Here is a 17,995-nt window from a genome sequence, read left to right as displayed (position 1 = left end):
TCTGGATTTTATTCTTTAGGAAGAGTTTCTGTTTGGAATTACAAAATGCACTGGTAGAAATAGCGGTGAGACTGGCTGAGAGTGTGACAGGTAAGAGCGTGAGAGAGACAGGGTAGAGAAAGAGAGAGAGATAGAGGGAGAGAGAGCGAGAGAGAGAAAATAGAGAGTGAGTGAGAGATCAAAGGACCATCAGCCAGTTTTTAACAAGTACATCAACAGTTTTGGCGAGCTCCTCCATCCCTTGACCCTCCCCAACACAAAAGTATAAGGAAGAATACACCATCGTCTGAACTGTACTTTCTTTTCTTTCTTTATATTTTTATTTTTTCTGTTAAATTAAAAACAGTTCTTTTTTTTTCATGGTGTCCTGAACATGGTTGTGCTGTGCCTCAACCCCATGTAACAGAAGAAAAACAAACAGGACTTTGACTCTCACCAAAGTCTCTTTTTTGTGTTTTTACTCTTTAGATTTTTTTTTTAAGTTTTTAAAACATTTTTTGTTTTCAAAAATAGAAGGAAAAAAAGGAAACATTGCTTTTTTAAAAACATCTATTTATATATCACTTTTTTCTTTTTTTTCTTTTTTTAATTCCTCTGAATTAATTAATCTGCTTTTTCTTTTATGTCCTGAAGATGACTTTTTAACCCACGGTGTGGCATGCACATAGCACATGCATTTCTGGAACTAGATATTTTTTCCTTTTTTAAAATCTTTTGTACTTGAAAAACGAACAAAAAGGAAAAAAAACATTTTTTTTTAAATTTATGTATTTTTTTTCCCCCAGTAGCGACTTTACATTGCTTTTTGAAGACTTTGTGTGGTTAATCAGCGTGTTAGTGGATTTTACTGCAGCATATACACAAAGATGGAAGGTGAACATTTTGGGGCTTTGCACGTTCCATTCAGTGGAGGGGGCAGGTGGGAGGGGCTTTACTGACATCACACACGCACGCACACGCACAACCACAGAGCTGAAGGTCGTTACAATGATTTGATTTGAATGTCTTAAGATTTCAGAAGAGTTCTGGAGAATTTTTTAAAAAAGCATTCAGAAAAACAAAACATAATTTTATTTGAAACACACCCACCCGTGTGCATACATACACGCAAAAACCCACTGACACACACCACAACCAGGAGCTACATACCTTAGTGTGCTTTCTAATTTTACATGTAGTGATGTGAGAAATATTTTTTGTGACATTCCACTGAGGTTGGAAAGACACTAATAGGCAGTGTTTTCTATTTTTTTTTTCAATGCATTCTCTGGTCAACATGTGATAGGCCTCCAGGTAAGATGTGGGTCAAGTAAAAGAATGAGAGAAAAAAAAAGGAATTTAAAGTAAAAAATAACAGTAATGTTGGGTCTGACGGTGGTGTGCGTTAGTGAAAAGTGTTAGTTTGAGGCACACAGAGAGAACTGAAACTTATACAAGAGTGATACACACAGAACGCAGGTGATTTTTAGGACTACAGCGAGGCCCAGGCATCCTTTCTCCAGCCCATCTGCTACAATACGACTCACACACCTGATTTTTACACAGATAAGGCGGTCTACTAGCGAGAGAATGAGCTAAACTGCATTTTTGGTGCACTCACTGTATAAGTATAGTGAATAGACCGGGACACTATTTGTCACACAGCGCCATCTGTAGGTCAAAGGCGATGGCGAGTGGATTGTAAAACCTGCAATTCAATGCATTTTGATGTACAAATTTCAAATAGTTATTAACTTTGAAGAAGACTCAGAGTAAGAGGACAGCTCTGTCCTCCTGATAACTCATTCTCCCACAGTGTAGTGGTGTGTTCCAGCGCCACCCAAGGGTTGGAAAAAGGATTATTTTCAAATCTTCAAAGATCAAAATAAAAACAAGCACACAGAAGAAAATATAAGACCAAATATGGAGAACTCGCCTCATTCTCACGCTCATCATGATCTTTACAAACGATGGTATAAGTTTATCCCTTAATACGTTCAGCAACAAAGAAAACAAAGATGAAGAGTTTCTCTCCTTTCTGCACATTTCTATTGGTCTCTTTCTGCTGCCTCTGTGTTAACCCCACACCCTGGAAGACTTTTGAGATGTTACTGATTTGTCAGACATAATTCACCATATCCATGTTTATACCCTGCGTCCCATTAAACCATTTTTTTTTAGCCTTAATTACAAAAAAAGGTAACTTCCACAAAAATAAGTACAATTCCAGCTGTATCAATGGCAGGCATTTGGCACGGAATAGACAGTAGACGAGCAAGCAGAAGAGTTATCATTTTGTTCCCTCTAGATATACATACAGTAAATATCCAATCTCCATGTAACTTTCGGGCCACTGGTGTTTTTAGCATATGTGAAGGTACAGAGAGAGGAATATCATTCAGAGGAGAGAGAGAGAAAAACAGAAAGCACTTTTAATCATAAATAAAAAAAAGAGAGAGAAACCCTGCAGACCATAACAAAAAAACAGGACTGAAGAACATTTTCCCTCTGCAAACAGTAGATTCTCAGTGTTGCTATTATTAGTATTCTTTTGTATCATTCATGCAGGATTCCATAGAGTGTACAACTCTGCAAGTCTACAAAAAACGAAGCTGTGTGGGGGTGCAACAGAAGATTCAAGCTTCAATGTTTTGAAGAAGTAGAAGAGAAGGAGGAAGAAGAAGCAGCTCCAGGAGTAGAAGAAATACTGCAGAAAACAGTTTGTTTCTCTGTTTCTGAAACCCATCCTCCACTATTTTTTTCCCTCTCATAGGTCATAGGTTGAGGTTGGTTAAATTGTTTCTGGGAGGAGTGCAATCTCTCCAGATGCACCCATCCTCTCCTCCAGATGTCCATGGAGAGACTCGTCGACCCCCGTGCAACACTCCCCAACTCTCCCACCCACTTAGCCTCCCTCACCTCTTACAGGTGGAGGGCTCTGTGTCAGGTTTATTTGTATTTAAAAACACAGATGATAAAACTCATCAATATTCAACTGGTGGCTGGGAGGGTTGGTTTGAAATCTTTTTGCAGCTAACTTAACAGAAGTTAGCTCAGAGAAGCAAAGAAAACAAACAAACGACAACAACAACAAAAAAAGAGGTCGCTCATTTTTGTCTCTGACTGTAAAGTGTCTTTTGTCGAGTCGCAACTCTTGACATCTTGTAAGTGGCTATAGCTCATGGCCAGAGGCATAATTTAAGACACAAAGACTAGTGTCTGACGCTCCTCCAGTTTGGTCTCATTTGGCATCAAAAGAAATGATCGACAAGACGCGAGCAGAACGCGGAGGTGTTTCGTTACCTCCTCGTATCACTTTTGGATCTCCAGATTCTGTCTCTGCATTCTTGTTCCATCCCATGACACCGGTTGTTTCATGTAGCTCACCGTCACTTAGACAGCAGTGGAGGAGAGGGAAAAACAAATCGAACAGACAAGAAAGAAACGTTTATATTTTTTTCCCTTGGCAGTCAGTGCTCTGGCTCATCTTCTTTCGGTATTTCAATTTTTTTTTCCTTGTTAAGTCCCACCCCCTTCCCCAGAGGCTAGCACCAATCGTCATCCTCCGTTTCACTGTAGGGTTCATGCAAGCCTTTGCGAGGACCCCTTGGATGCCCAGCCGGAGGAGGGACCTTGTGGGGACCAGTGTGTGGGGGTCCGTGGACATGTGTGGAAGGTGATGAAGAACGATAGCCGTTGGGTAGCCGGCGCTGGGCGGCAGACTGAACTTGGCCCTGCACAGGCCCTGTCAGAGCCGTTGTTGGCGGAGGCGCGTGATGAACAGTTCTAGGCGAGGTTCGGCTGGGCTGAGGATGGGGGTTGTTGACTGGGTGTGGCTGTGGGGGAGGTAGGGGATGGGGGTTATGCTGCTGTGGTTGTGAGGGAGGTGGCAGTGGGTGGTTGGCATGAGGGTGCGGGTTGCCCCCCTGCACGGGGTTTGGCTCATAGGCAGGTGGTTCATGATGGGGCTCGTAGTCCTGGTAGTCCTGGTTGTAGAAACATCCATCCCCTTCTATAGAGCCCCCTCCTCCACCTGTGTCTCCCCAGCGCAGTGGGGGCTGATGACGTGGTGTGCCATGGTGGCCCAGCTGAAGGCCAGCGGGGGGAGGACCCTGGCCTTGGGAAGGTTCTGGAGAAAAGCGGCGAGGGGCAGGAGCTGGGGCTGAGGGTCTGCCTTGTGCCACCCCAGGAGGGGTGGGCATAGCCTTACGGACTACAGGGGAGTAAGTAACATGGGGCCGGGGTGTTGCCGGGGTCTGAGGCAACTGCCGACGGCCCCGCCGCGGTGTACTGGTCCCCGAGGTTGAGGGGACAGGGCTTCCGCTGACTGAACTACTGCCCTACACAAAAAGTGAAATAAAGCAAATAAAAAAAACGAACCACAAATTCAACGACAAAACATGTAGAATAAAGTAGAGGATGGTAAAGATTTAGCGTGAAGCCAACAGAGAGAGAAGGAAAAGAACGCAAGACAGAGAGTCCAGATAGAAAAGCAAGAAAAGGACCAGAGCAAGATCCACAGCAACAATAAGAATAAAAGCACCATCCATAAAAGAGTGGCAGAAATGAAAGGCATTAAAAAGGAGCAGAGCAGATGATGTGGATAAAAAAGATGAGATTTCAAACAGGACCATACATAAAAAAGCAACATGTTACGCAGAGGAAAGAAAACAAAAGACGACAGGAGAAAAGAAGGATAAAGGGTTGATTTCCAGGATAACAAATGCAGTACAGGGTAAATATGGTAACTAAACATACATAAAATGTGTCTGGTTTTGCATTATTTTGAGCAAGCTGTGTAGCATGTATGTATAACACAAATTCAAATAAGAAAATCCACTTCCTCCCCTTTAAAGAAAGCTGTTGTTCCTGCAGTAATTATTAAAATATATTACAAAATCAGCGTGTTTAGCTAAATAATATGCATTACCAAAAATTCATGAGCAAAGAAAATTTAGGTCTAAAGTATAGTGGGCAATAAGCTTGGAAAAGAATGTCATAAGGAAACATAGTGGGGAGGGCATGACAGAACATTTAGACAGGGCAACTGGGAACAGCAATAAGGTACTCAAATATACATTCTTTATGCATATTTGTTTGGTTGTTGGTGGTTTGGTAGCAAACACTTCTTACTCATTTCTGCATTATTATACCAACAATAATGCATGTTTATGTGAATATAGTGAAACATAAATGTATATACAAATATACATAAAGATACACATGCTATCTGCTGTCATTAACATAATGCCAACAATTAAACAATGGCCTCTAATCTGAGGGCAGAAGACCTTATTAAAAGTTGGACCTAGGTTCTGAGACTGGTGCATTAAACTTGCATTCTCTCTATTGGCCAGCAGGGGGCAACCCTTCTGGCTTTCAACAAGAAAATGATTCTGTTTGACACATATTACTTAATACTTTTTGCTAATGAGTTTATGGCTTAATTGTTATATTTAATTCTTATTTATTACAGAATGATTTTTAATTTTAATATATGATTATGTTTATATTTTATATCTTGTGTATTTTTTAAAGTACGGCTAGCCTGTAATTGTGAAGCCACCATACGGTGATTCAAGAAACTGAAACAAGCCTTCAAAACAGTAGTCCACAAACCAACAGGTGATGTCACGCTACATCTATCTTTTTTATACAGTTTCCAATCAGAGGAACATTTCTAACATAACTACATCAAAAAGTTACACCTTATGTAGACTATACAGCACTGTGTTTGATTACAGCCAGAAAAGGTTATTGGGGTTTTTCTAGCTGATAGTCCACCAGTTAACTACCATCAAATTAGAGGCCCAATATTAGACCACTTGAAATGTGTCTGACCAATATTTATTTAATTATTTTTCTCCTCAAAAACCAACAGGTGTGTTTTTCCAGCCTAGATATCAAGTACACTCAATACCCCAGGAGCCCACCTGTCTGTGTGTCACGCAATCGCGACCCTCGCTGGGAGATCGCGACCAGCGCCGGTCCCTTTCTCGCTCCCGGTCACGGTCGCGAGAGTGCCTGTGGACGTACTCGCCCCCTCGTTCTGCTACATAGCGCTCCTTGTCCACAGAGCCGTGGTGATGGTGATGATGGTGGTGGTGCTTACGGTCTTTGGAACGGCCGCGATCCCTGTCTCGATCCTTGTCTTTTGACGTGAGGTCGCCAGACTGAGTGGTTGTGCTTAGGTCTGTGCCCAGGCCTGATGACAGAGTGTTTAGAGGGGTTCGTTATTATTGCACTTCAGCGACACATTCTAGCAGCCCTTGGAACAACAACAAAAAGACTTTTATGTGCTTTTTGTTCAGTTGTACAAAAATTGGATTCATTTATTGCAGAAGGTGAGACGGTTAGAGAAAATGAGTTCTGGATAGTGGAAATATCTTCTACAGTACCTGTCAAATGATCAATTATGCAAAAAATGTGTGTGTGTTTGTGGTTTCACCCACCTGTGTCAGCCTCAGTGTAGCGACAGAGGGACCTCTCAGATGCCCGATGGCTCCGGTCTTTTCGCCGGTGTCCGTGTCTGGAACTTCTTCCCTCTTCTGGGATTGCATGCTCCATGTTGTAGTCGTCTGCCCCTCCTTTGTCTCTGTGACCACGCCCAGACCTGCTGTGGCCCAGGGAGGAGGCGGAGCGTTTCATTGGACTGCTGTCATTGATGGTCTAAGAGAGGAAGAGAAAGAAACCACCGAGGGATGGAGGGAGAGAGAGAAATGCAAGGAGAGGTGTTTCCTTTGAATGTCAAGTTGGTGTTCCATTTATACAATGGGATAACAGATATGTATAGGGGTGTATATATGGGTTTAACTGGGGTCTGTTTCTATGAAAGCCCTCAACGGATCTTCTTCCTTTAACCTATACCAAATCATAGACCCCCAATCATGCTACTTCATAAACAGAGACATTGCATACAATTTATAAGGCAGGGGTCGGCAAAAAAACCCATTAGCCAAGTTTAGTGCTTGTAAACAATCCATCCATGTATTTCAGTAGCTAAGCATGGCTAAAGCAAGGCCAGTGCAGTGTTGTATTAACATTCAAACCTGGTGCAGGGCTCAGATGCCGACCCCTGATACAGAAGATTAAAAAAAAAATTCAAAAGGAAGCACAGGGAAAGAGATGATGGCAAGCGACCATGCCTTCCATGCTTCTGTAACTTGTAATGTTAAAGAAAAAAAGGGGACAGAAGCGTCAATTCAGCACTTCTCCATTTTCACCACTCATTAATGCCCTCGAACATGGCGCATTCCAGGCTGCACAAAACTCTTCTGTTTCTGCTCTGTCTCAGCGTGCTTCCCTGCAACCATGCATGTACATAGGGGATGTCCTGAGTCTGCTAACGACATTCCTCTGCAGTGCCGATGCCTCGTGACCTGAGGCAGGACAGGACAGCAGGACAGCGCCTATGGTGCCACAAGTTGATGACCTGGGCATGAAAATCATATCAGGTTACTTCAGTGCTAAATCCTTTTTGCAGCTGAGCTGAGCAAGTTTTGTAGACATTGTGAATTGTCACAGATTAAATTACAGAAGATGGGTTGGCAGATTAACTGGCCTCACAGAAGTAGCACTGAGAATCCTATAAACATATCCATTCATATGCACGTATGTCCATATCCCTCCTTGTTTCTGACACTCTAACCACGCACCACATACATTCACGCAAGCATACACTCACTCAAACAAAAAGATCTAAGTTCTAGCATGCAGGTAGGTAGTCGTGAATGGAGACTCATAATGGAGACTGTTAACAGCAACAACACAAAGATAAGCACACAGGCATGAGGACATGAGACAACGAAGCACCAGGAGCAGCAGCTGAGTAAAGAGAGACAGAGATACGGAAGACCCGGAGACAGTCATATGACCGTAAATGATGAGAAGGGACAAGCAGAGTTCAGCCCGAATCCAAACTTTCTGCATTAAGTGCACGAGTGAGTAGTTAAGGGTCAGTAGGATTGGTTTGGAAACTGGACTTGCATATGAGTTCATGCTAAAAATGGTTGCTTTAATACATCTTAAGAAAACCCCTGCTTAAAAACACACAACACAAAGACATGTTTGAGAAGGGGACTTGAATAAAGAGAAAGGGGAGGAGGGAGAAGACAGAGAAGACAGGGTACATACACTGAGGTTACTGCCACGTTGCTTCCCTTTCCTCCGCTGCTGTATGAGCACAGAGAAGACACACACACACACACACACACAAACAATGCCACAAATACACCAAATGTATGGATGTGGCGCAAACACAAAACAAGGAGGAGAAGTGATGGGGAGAGGGAGAGAAGGAAGGGAGACAGGGATGGTGTGATATGCAGTGATCAAAGAGGAAGGGTGAAGAGGAGTACAAGTTTAAAAGCGTTAGATTGAGGTTCAACCCAAAAAGAGGATGGGGTGCCAGAGTGGAGAGATGAAAGAGAGAGAAAGAGAAAAGGAGGGACAGAGAAAGAAGGTCCGATTAGACACCGAAGCAGCAGCGAGGGTGGAAGAGATACACTTACCACAAATACTGGGGGTGATTGGTGCCACGAGAGTGTTATACAGACAAGATCACCATGAAAGTGCTCAATCAACAGAAACACGGTCACAACATCAATGATGATAATCAGCGAAAAACACATATAAAAACAAGCTCCAGAACACACAAACACGCACACATCTGTAACACTCAACATCATACTAGAACCAGTCCTGCTAATAAAGGGGGGGAAGCCCGGTTCGGCACTTGGAAAACCTCTGCTAGGAAGGAAGAGACAGTTTAGCAAATCGAGAAAAAAAAAGATAAATAAATCACGGTCCTGACAAAAGAAGAAGAAATAATGTGGGGTGGGTGTGGGGGTAGAGAACTGCGCATGTCTGTGTGTGGTTTATAAATGTGTCGTGTGTGAATGACAACCAGAGCACTCACCGAGATATGAAACAGTTTAACATGGATGAGGGTGTGGGATGGAAAACAAGGCAACCGCATTTCCGAAAACACCTCCATGCAGGTGAAAGAGAGATAAGGGGAAGAGAAAAGCAAAACAGTCGGGAGAAAAGAAAAAGAAAGGAATGAAAGGTCTGACTTTGCCTTGCTGTGGTCCTTGTGAACCCAAGCCTGGAGGTCAACATGTCAGCAAAACATTTACATGTTTTACCCTGAAATACTGTCATGATATGCTAGCGGACATCATGGTTGCAACCACGTCACCCAGCGCAAAATGTAACCAGTGATTGTAAAAGTTTGTCGTTCGCAACCTCGTCCCAAACGTTCTCCACTCTGGATTCAAGAGGCCGCAGCAAGAAATCCATAAGCAACGAGTCAGACCTTTGTGAATGTCATTGTTCCAAACAAAAGGAGATAAGGAGCGGACACAATGAGGACAACGGACAGTGGAAAGGTGAGAATGCTGCTCACTTGGTTGTCGCCTGGGAGGCGGGGCATGGAAGCGGCCCTGCCGTGGCCTTCCATTGGTGGAAAGTGCTCAGTATCCGAGTAACCATCCTGCCCCATCTCTCTCATCTCTACCGTCTGTAAACAGAGCAGGAGAGCAGGAGGTGGTGTGATTGGCTGCCATGAAAACTAATAGGGAGGAGGAGAGGGGGGTAAGGTGGAAAGGTTATCCAAAGAGAGCAGAAAGCTGAAGGTCCCAGAGGAAAATCATGTCAGTTGGATAATTTGGTCTTTAATTGTTGTTTTCATTTTTAAATCAAACAGAAAAAAGGAAATTGTGTGTTTTGGTCTTTAGAAAATACTCCAACCAAAATCCAATTTTGTGTTTGCATATGCTGCTGTCACTTGAGTTGCAACAAATGCGAGCAGAAGGTGATTTGTTGTTTCCCTTTTTGTTTAGTGGCACTCAATGCCAGATGGAGGAGGTTGTGAGTCACGGCAGGAGTGGATTCTGGGAGGAAAAAACCACGTGCAGCCAAAAAGAGGCATGAGGGGAAAAAAAGAAAGAAAAAAAGAAATCTGATCAGATGATAATGTTAGCCAGGTGCAGGTCCTGGTACATTGTGGGCACTAAATGAGGTTATGTAAAACTGAAACTGCACTGGTGGGTCAGCTGCACTGCAGTTATCAAAAATCCAGTATGTTGGGGTTTTTTTTTTAATCAGAAACATGCAAATTTTATGTAGCAAATTTGCAAAATTCGATTTTGTTTGGAGTAAATCGCATTTTAGTTAAATCTGAACTGATAATCAAAGAATACCAGGTTGTCTCTCTGGCTGCTGAGTTTAGTCGTTCCTTTAGAGCTCTGCTGATTGTGGACAGGTGGCTACAATAAGAGGGCTGACAGATGCATGCACCTGCCAGACCCCCACCCTCCCCCCGCACGAGGTCTACAAGCAGACATGTTTAACGGCATGAAAACAGAGACATGAACCAGTCTGAGTCAAATGAGATGCAGAGATATATAGCCACTGAACAATTCAGTGAGATTTTAAAGAAATAAAATAAAATAAAAAGACTTGTGTGTAGAGACAGGTTTGAGAGATGGAGCTAATCAAAGAAATGTTCAATGTTAGTGATATCTGAAGAATCCAAAAAAGAGGAACTGCAGGAAATAAGTGTAACAACTTCAGTAAAATGATAAAGGCAACAGTGCAGTAACGGTGATGCAGTCTGAGCTCTGAACTTACGACACCATAAGAATGGGAGAGTATTCCTAACAATGAACATACTGGGAAAAAACTAAATAAACTTATCAGCTGCCCTGATTTGATCTAATCCTCTATAAAAATCAGGTGTTACAAATGAGCAGGTCACTGCTGAGCCTGGATACGGAATTACAAACTTGAACAGTGAAGATTTTACCACGTAATTGTCCTCAGTTGCAATTGGGAGCTACATCAAGTAACACGGCACAAACTATTATCTGTGTGGTCTCTGGCCAGCTTATTGTGCCATTTCCAGTGTGTGTGTGTGTGTGTGTGTGTGTGTGTGTGTGTGTGTGTGTGTGTGCTTTTACCTGAGAGTTGGTCATGCTTCCCAGGCCATCCACAGGGTGTCCCTCAGGGCTCCAGCTGCCAACCTTCTGAGACATTTCCTGAGCGCGAGCCGTCACCCACGACTGGCTTTCCGGGACACCTCCCTCCACCGGCCTGTGACACACACACAAACACATATTAACAAGTCAAGGGTATGTCTTTCTTCAGCAAACCTGTTCCTGTAAAGTGAAAATAATCCAGAAGTGTCCAACTCACAGGCTGTTGGTGGTGTCTGTCATCTCAGGAGGAGGCAGGGCATTGTTAAGTCCCGGACCCCCATCCTGGGAGGGGGTAGGTGGCTCCACGCGCTGAAATAGTAATGGCGTTCGATTCTGTGTGAGATATACAACATGGCCGTCGCCAGCTATCAGGCAGACTGACAGGGAAATGGGGAGGGGGAACAAGGGCAGAGCATGAAGAGAGGGGATAGAGAGAGGGGGCTGCCGGTTGAAGCGAGACCGGGCAAACGGGAGAATGGAAGAGGGATGAATGCAAGAGCAACGAATGCCCAGCAGCTAGCAGAAGGAGAGAGATGAGCAGACTCAGATGTCATTCTGGGATCAAAGCAAAATGACGATCAGTGAGGAAGCAGGATTCAACCACTGCATCCAGAGCTTCATACAGCAAACTATCACATTATGGTTGTCATCTGATGCATTAACAGGCTGAAATTTAATGGGTGGGGGTGGGTATGTAAAAAGAGAAGAAAAAAACATTTGCAGGACAATTAAAAAAAAAAGATCCTATTCTAAAATGATAGAGGACATTGTAGCAAAGAAACACAGCAAGAAGCCGGTAGCAGGCAGGTAAAGTACATGATGGCACGTGTCAAATAAGAATTGCTACATTTGTTACAACTGCCTAATGTCCACTAATGACCACTTAAATCTAAAATTTTATTTAGTTGTTAAATTATTTTATTATTTTTCTTTTGTTTTTCAGTTTACTTATGTGAAAATACTGTAGCAAGCATCCCAATTAGTTTGCAAGGAATAAACACAATGTGAACCCCAACAAGTAAAGCACATCTAAAACTTGTGTGATCCGGTCTGGCCTAGCTGCGTTTTCTATAATGAAACACTGCATAGATCTCTCTTTGCATTTCTAGATAATATGGTAGCTGAGATCTGAGGCTCTAGTAAAGTCACACCGCAGACTGTGTGATAAAAAGTATGTATAAAAACAATTGTGTGAGAAATGCGTCTGTGTGTGGATGTGGAACATTGCAAAGGACTGAAGGCAGGAGAAAATAATGAGGATCAGAAATAATAAAGAAGGCAGTGGCTTGCTGATGTTTCGGGAACATCATGAGAAGTATCTCATAATACATAACACGTGCAATGACAATATTAAGTGCAAGCAGACCTTTATATTACGGCTGAATAATAATGTTAGGAATCACATAATTTCAGCATTGATAACATATCATCTTGTGAGGGAGGTCTATACCTTTCCAAGGTGACAAGCATGGGTAACAGGGAGTTAGAAGGTAGTGTATTGTTACAAGCAGTTGATATAGGAAAGACACAAGCTCAGCTAAAGAAGCCATTGTGAAGATTCCCATCAGGTTCAGGCATGGGCACATTTGGGATTGTGACAACATTTTAGCTTAATGTGAAAAAAATAACCTGCTACATTCTGTATGAGGAAAATGTTTTTTTTTTCCTCAAGAATTTCAGTGCTAGTGTAACAAACTTTGCCCAGAAGGTGGCAGCATTGTTTCTGAGCATTACCTTTGTGAAGTTATTGCGTTTGCCTTTATAGGTAATTGAATGGACACGCTTCCCTAATCTGAACGAATGCTGTCACAGTCCGGGCTTGTATAGATGAAGTTACAGACCTGTGGCCTCGGTTTCAGCACGTCAGTCTGCCTTTAATTTTAAAGGATCGGATGCAGGTAGAGTGTTACTTCACTGGAGACAGGCAGTACCTGCTCATCACGAAGAGCCTGGGAACGTTTGATCTTGCTCTGCCGGTAGTACTCCATGATCATCATGGCGGCATAGATTTTCCCCACTGTCAGGTCGGTCGCTGCAGAGAGAATGACAAGTTACCCTGCAGGATCAGGCTCTTTGGTCTTTGAGCATGAGGAATGGTAGAGAGGTGTGAGGCAAGCGCACAGGAAGCACTTGCATACATGAACATACGAGAAAATAGTCTTTTCACTGCCAGGCTGATTAAAAACTTCAGTTAACTCTAAAAAACACTTCTATGTGTCACAAGTACAATGCTGTATGTTAGATTTGTATTGTTGATTGTCATTTATGCTTAGAAATATTTACTCATATATGCTTAGAAGTGTATATAATCATTGGTGGATTGAAAGGATGTTTCATCCTAAAGTAACAGCTCTGTGTGTTAGGGAGTGCATCCGTTCTTCTAGAGTGTCCTTGGTATAAATCACATACTCCCTAGGAGAGTTTATCTTTTCTTGTTGATTTATGGTATAGCAAGCACACGTATATCTGTTTAAGTATAAGAGCCCTTTGTTCAGATGGACCGCTAGACTCCTGGCACCAGCTTTGGGGAGTCTTCACAGGGTCACATCTGGACCCCACACACACACAGACACACACACGCACACACACACACACACACACACACACACACACACACACACACACACACACACACACACACACTATTCTTTGTTCACATGTATACCTATGTAAGATGTCATATGTTAATGACCCTATGCATATTCATGTAACCACAATAAAAGGAGTGCTATGGGGAGCCTGGCTGAGAGTCTGACGGAGGCTAGGTGGTGGGACGACACTCGGCCCCAGCCAGATTTCCCTCATGCATGAGTAAACCAGCCTGCTTGTGTCTTGCTTTGCAGTGTAATTATATTGTCTTCAACGTTCCAGCGGATAGGTACAAGCTACAAACCTATCACTGTAACTGAACAATCTCCTTCTGATATATGGCTCGTGTTTAGTGTGTAATATTAAACAAACTGTGGTCTCCAGTAAAATGATTAAAATTGTTTAAAAAGAGATACAATCTGTGCACATCAAGGCATCACAGAATGAGAGCAACTACTGATTTATACTTTCCTCAATATAACTAATGGTAAAAAGAGAGATTTGCCCCTAGTCTATAAAGCTGCCTGCCACGGAGTGAAAAGACATCTGTAGAAGGTTTATCTATAGTAGGACACCCTCTGATCTCAGGCACAGAAATGGGTAGAAGTGTGAATGTTAAGGAATGGTGACTCTTGCGTTTGTGAGTTTAAGGAGAGAAAAAAATGCAGTATTCATTTTGTAATTTTGTGATTGCAAATGAATACTTTACCGCCACCTGTTGGACACAGATGGTAGCTTCAGTCTTGTAACCCTGAACTAGCAAAAGTTCACAACTACCTTTTTTTCCTTGGGCTGCTGACCTATTATGGCCAACGCATGCAGAATTTTTCCATGTACTGTATTGTAGCATGCAAAGAAAGCCCTTTAAGTGTGAGGCAGCATTAAAAATGCCAAAAAGCAACACAGCAGTAGTTCACAATCATAGCAGGAAGTCGCTGCAGCTAGCCCGAAATAAATCATCAGGGTCTGTTACTGTCATTATTCATTTGATGGAGGGACGTGAGGAAAAGTCAGCTGAATTTACGTCATGAGTGAGTCAGAGAGGAAATACGCCCAAATGCATAAGAAAGTACACTCTGTCATTCTCCGAAGGAAAGAAGTTTCATAAATATTATTACAGGAGGAAGTTTACCCTCATTAATGATTAGAGAGCACTCTTGGCAATTCCCGGGCACAGAGCCAGCCATCCCCACTCTGGCTGCATTGAAAAAGCAGCATTGGGTATCCATACTTACAGTATTTAACCATGACAGAGTATTATTGAAAGTCATCAGGAAATGAAAATGCAGATACATTTCTTTAGATGGGAAGCAGTGATATGGGTAAAGAAGAAGAATATTACTTTTTTTGTCTCACTCACGAAGGTCTTAGAACAGATGGCCAAATCACGTACACGATGACGCACTCGAGACATTCTTATAGACATCCAACTGGGCTGTGTGTGGTTCAAAGATGGGTCTTCTAGGAAGTGACGGTCATAGCTCCTACAGTTCAAAGAGCAAATACGCTGAATGGCCTACATCGCGAACATGTGGCCATCTGCCACATGAAAGCATTTGCAAGAAGCTAGTTGTGGTGGCTCCATCTGGAAAGGGGTGGTGGTAAAGAACTGCAGCACATGCCAGGAAATGACAGGCTGAGGCTCCGCTGCTGTGATAGAAGCGGCCAGCCCCTGTGGCAATATGATGGGCAAGCATGACTTCCCCATGATTCAAGTGGGTATTTCACATTTCCATAATTTTTAGCTTCTTATGGATAACCAGAAGAAGTGGTCTGCAACAATCAACCAAAATTCATCCCAGTAAGCTCAGGTTACTTCTGAGGGTATGTAGCAGTTAACAGACTCCAGTTTCTACAGAGAAACAACAAGCAGAGCACTGCCTTTAACAAGTACGAATACCACCTGAAAGACTGAATCTTTGAACCAGTGTTGTAGTTTATTTAATGAAGTTTTTTTTCTCCTTGTTTTGGATAATTGGGGATTAGGGGAGGAGTGTAATGGATTGGAATTGCAGGAGACTGTATTATTGCACTGCCACCCATTGGACATTTTTGATATATTCAGTGATGATGGAGAAAGGGTTTTTTCAGTCAAGAGCTGTTGTCCTTGTGTAGTTCAGTCTCAGTCAGTTTTATTGATCTCCACTTCAAGATACTGCACTATTGCGTGGGTGTGTGGAGCTGTTTTGTGTCTACCATGCAGCTTGTTTCTGTGCTTCTGTTTTTTCATGATCATTTTCACACAATCTGAGTACTGATGTGTGAGACAGATGTGAAAGCTAATTCAGAGGGTGCAGCACTGGAAAAAGACTGGTTTGGAGAAGCAGACCTCAGGGGGCATGGAGAGGAACAATGGTGGAGCATTAGGTGGTAGCAGAAAATGGCACTGCTGTGGTTTACCCAAACTCTGGTCACTTACACTTGTGTGGTGTCACCAGCAAATCCAGATGCTTCTGGGAGAGGTTGGGCCAGATTGCCATCATCTCTTTCCTTAGCTCTGCATCCATCTGGTGTTTGTCGATACCACCTAGACATATTCATTAAAAAAACAGAAGCATGCACACACATGCAGATACACACACACACATGTATGGACATCCATGCCCAAGTATGAGAACACAAATGAACACAAAACACAGAAAAATGCACATTAAGAAAGTTTACCCATACACACAAAATTACACACATTGTTTATAGCCATTCAGATTGAAAGGAAAAGGGGGAAAAGACATACAAACATGGAAACAGACAAACAGAAAAAAAAAAGTTCCTTTTATTAGTCATGTAATTAATATAAGCTCACAACTGAAGTGAAACACAAGCAATCAACTTTGTGAGCTACATTCAGTCTCACCTTCAGCCTCACGCTAAATCTAGAAAAGTTCTACATATAGAATCTAAAGCCTTGGAAATAACAACACATCAGTTGCTGTATAGAGGATTGAGCATCAAGAAGAGTTCGAAGTTTCTGGTTCAGCACAGAAAAGACAATTCTGCTTTGAGGATGTTGGGGTTAAGAGAGAAGGAAGAAGAAAGCATGTGAAAATGTGACAAGTGAAAGTCAAATTGTCCGTACCCTTGGCAATCTTTATGTCCAGCGCTGTGCGGATCAAGGCCATGAGAGTGGAGTTGAAGTGGACCGTGTTGTCATCAGCCACGGGCAGATCCATACGGAGCAATCTCTGCGAGGAAGCCAGTCAGGCAGTAAGAACATTGAGGAGAAGGTGGGGTGCATGTGGAACCTCCAGGTGAAAAGGGGGAAGGGCTCTGAGCTTGTAGCAGGGAAGGAGAGTGGGTAGAAGGGAAGAGGGGGTGGGTTCGGAAGTTGAAGGAGCTGTGCATAGCATCTGCAGCAGGCCCTGACTTTGTCTGTCAGCCTATAGTGGCTCAGACTTAAGTGTCAAATTAGGCGCATATGTGATTATGAGTGCTGAAGTGACAAGAGAGTCGTAGTAATGCCCAAATTCTTGTTCATTTTTAAACATCTAAGTCACAAATTGATTAGTGGAGACTTTTTTCAGAATCACATTCTTATTTGCTTCATAACTGTCCAGGAACAGGCTGAGCAGCAGTTACTATTATCCAGAGCTCCCCCTAGTGCTTTGGAGGTTCACAGTGAAAACAACAGAGACCAGATGATAAACCAATAAGCCAACCGAGGGACTGGTCTAAGAAAGAGGAACACTGTGGTTTTTGTTTATTGGTTTTATCCTTTGCGGGTCTTGTTGGTTAGTAACAAACACACACGAATAATACGATTTACATCAACTAACAGAGTGATGTTCATGCATGTTTGGTGACAAAAGACAACAACCCGGCGACATCCAAGACATGCAGCGCACCATGCATCTCCCCCGTCCCCACATTCCAAAAATATGCCTCTCCTTTAATCCGTCTTTCCCCCCAAATCCTTCTTGCGCATTCCACCCCCATGCAGCATGCAATGCAGGCACAATATGCCTCACAGGACAAGCAGCTGTGCAGCTGTACACAGAAAGCATCCTCTGTTGGCGACATTAAAATGAGTTTGTGAGTTGCTTTAATGTGGCTGTTATCGGAGGCATTAAGAAAAATAGTAGACAATGAGGCTACGCTGACATTTTCTGATGTCAAATGTGTGAACAAATGGGTATAGACTCGAAGGGTTAATAGGTGAGAGAGAGCAGCGTTCTGTGGAAAAAGAGGAAAAAAAACAACAACAACAACAAAAACAAAAAAAAAAGCCCACCATGGAAGCGTTGTTCTGGTGCTAAGACGCGTAATGATTTTTCAGGTGAACATAATCCAGGCGTGTGTAGGAAATATGAGGTGAAGCGAAATATTTCTTCTGCCAGAAAACAGATATAATAAGAACTGAAAGGGAAAGCTTAAGGGAAAGAGATGATAGAGAAAGAAAAATCAATAGGTTATGAGCTGGAGCACATAAAGAGAAAAAGTGACCGAAAATA

The 17,995-nt window shown here is 42.8% G+C and overlaps 1 protein-coding gene across 6 annotated transcripts in view; it reads right to left on the bottom strand.

The window, feature by feature from the left end:
- cacna1aa (calcium channel, voltage-dependent, P/Q type, alpha 1A subunit, a) overlaps positions 1 to 17,995 on the bottom strand; it is a 68,989-nt gene continuing 50,994 nt past the window's right edge. For 4 of the 6 annotated variants that reach the window (XM_082530642.1, XM_082530638.1, XM_082530639.1 and 1 more), the window contains 9 exons: positions 16,624 to 16,729; positions 15,967 to 16,074; positions 12,890 to 12,990; positions 11,176 to 11,291; positions 10,941 to 11,073; positions 9,386 to 9,499; positions 6,432 to 6,648; positions 5,913 to 6,184; positions 1 to 4,319 (listed from right to left, as the gene is read on the bottom strand). In XM_082530642.1, coding sequence (XP_082386768.1) covers positions 3,525 to 4,319; positions 5,913 to 6,184; positions 6,432 to 6,648; positions 9,386 to 9,499; positions 10,941 to 11,073; positions 11,176 to 11,291; positions 12,890 to 12,990; positions 15,967 to 16,074; positions 16,624 to 16,729 — 1,962 coding nt within the window. In that variant the 3' untranslated portion in view covers positions 1 to 3,524. The remainder of the gene's footprint in view (positions 4,320 to 5,912; positions 6,185 to 6,431; positions 6,649 to 9,385; positions 9,500 to 10,940; positions 11,074 to 11,175; positions 11,292 to 12,889; positions 12,991 to 15,966; positions 16,075 to 16,623; positions 16,730 to 17,995) is intronic. The other 2 variants (XM_082530637.1, XM_082530641.1) reach the window with 2 other exon arrangements.

The sequence above is a fragment of the Aulonocara stuartgranti genome (genome assembly GCF_965226115.1).
Source record: "Aulonocara stuartgranti genome assembly, chromosome: 4".
Lineage (NCBI taxonomy): Eukaryota > Metazoa > Chordata > Actinopteri > Cichliformes > Cichlidae > Aulonocara > Aulonocara stuartgranti.
Note: the sequence above shows the minus strand (reverse complement) of the source record. Positions and strands in the feature narration are given on the sequence as shown.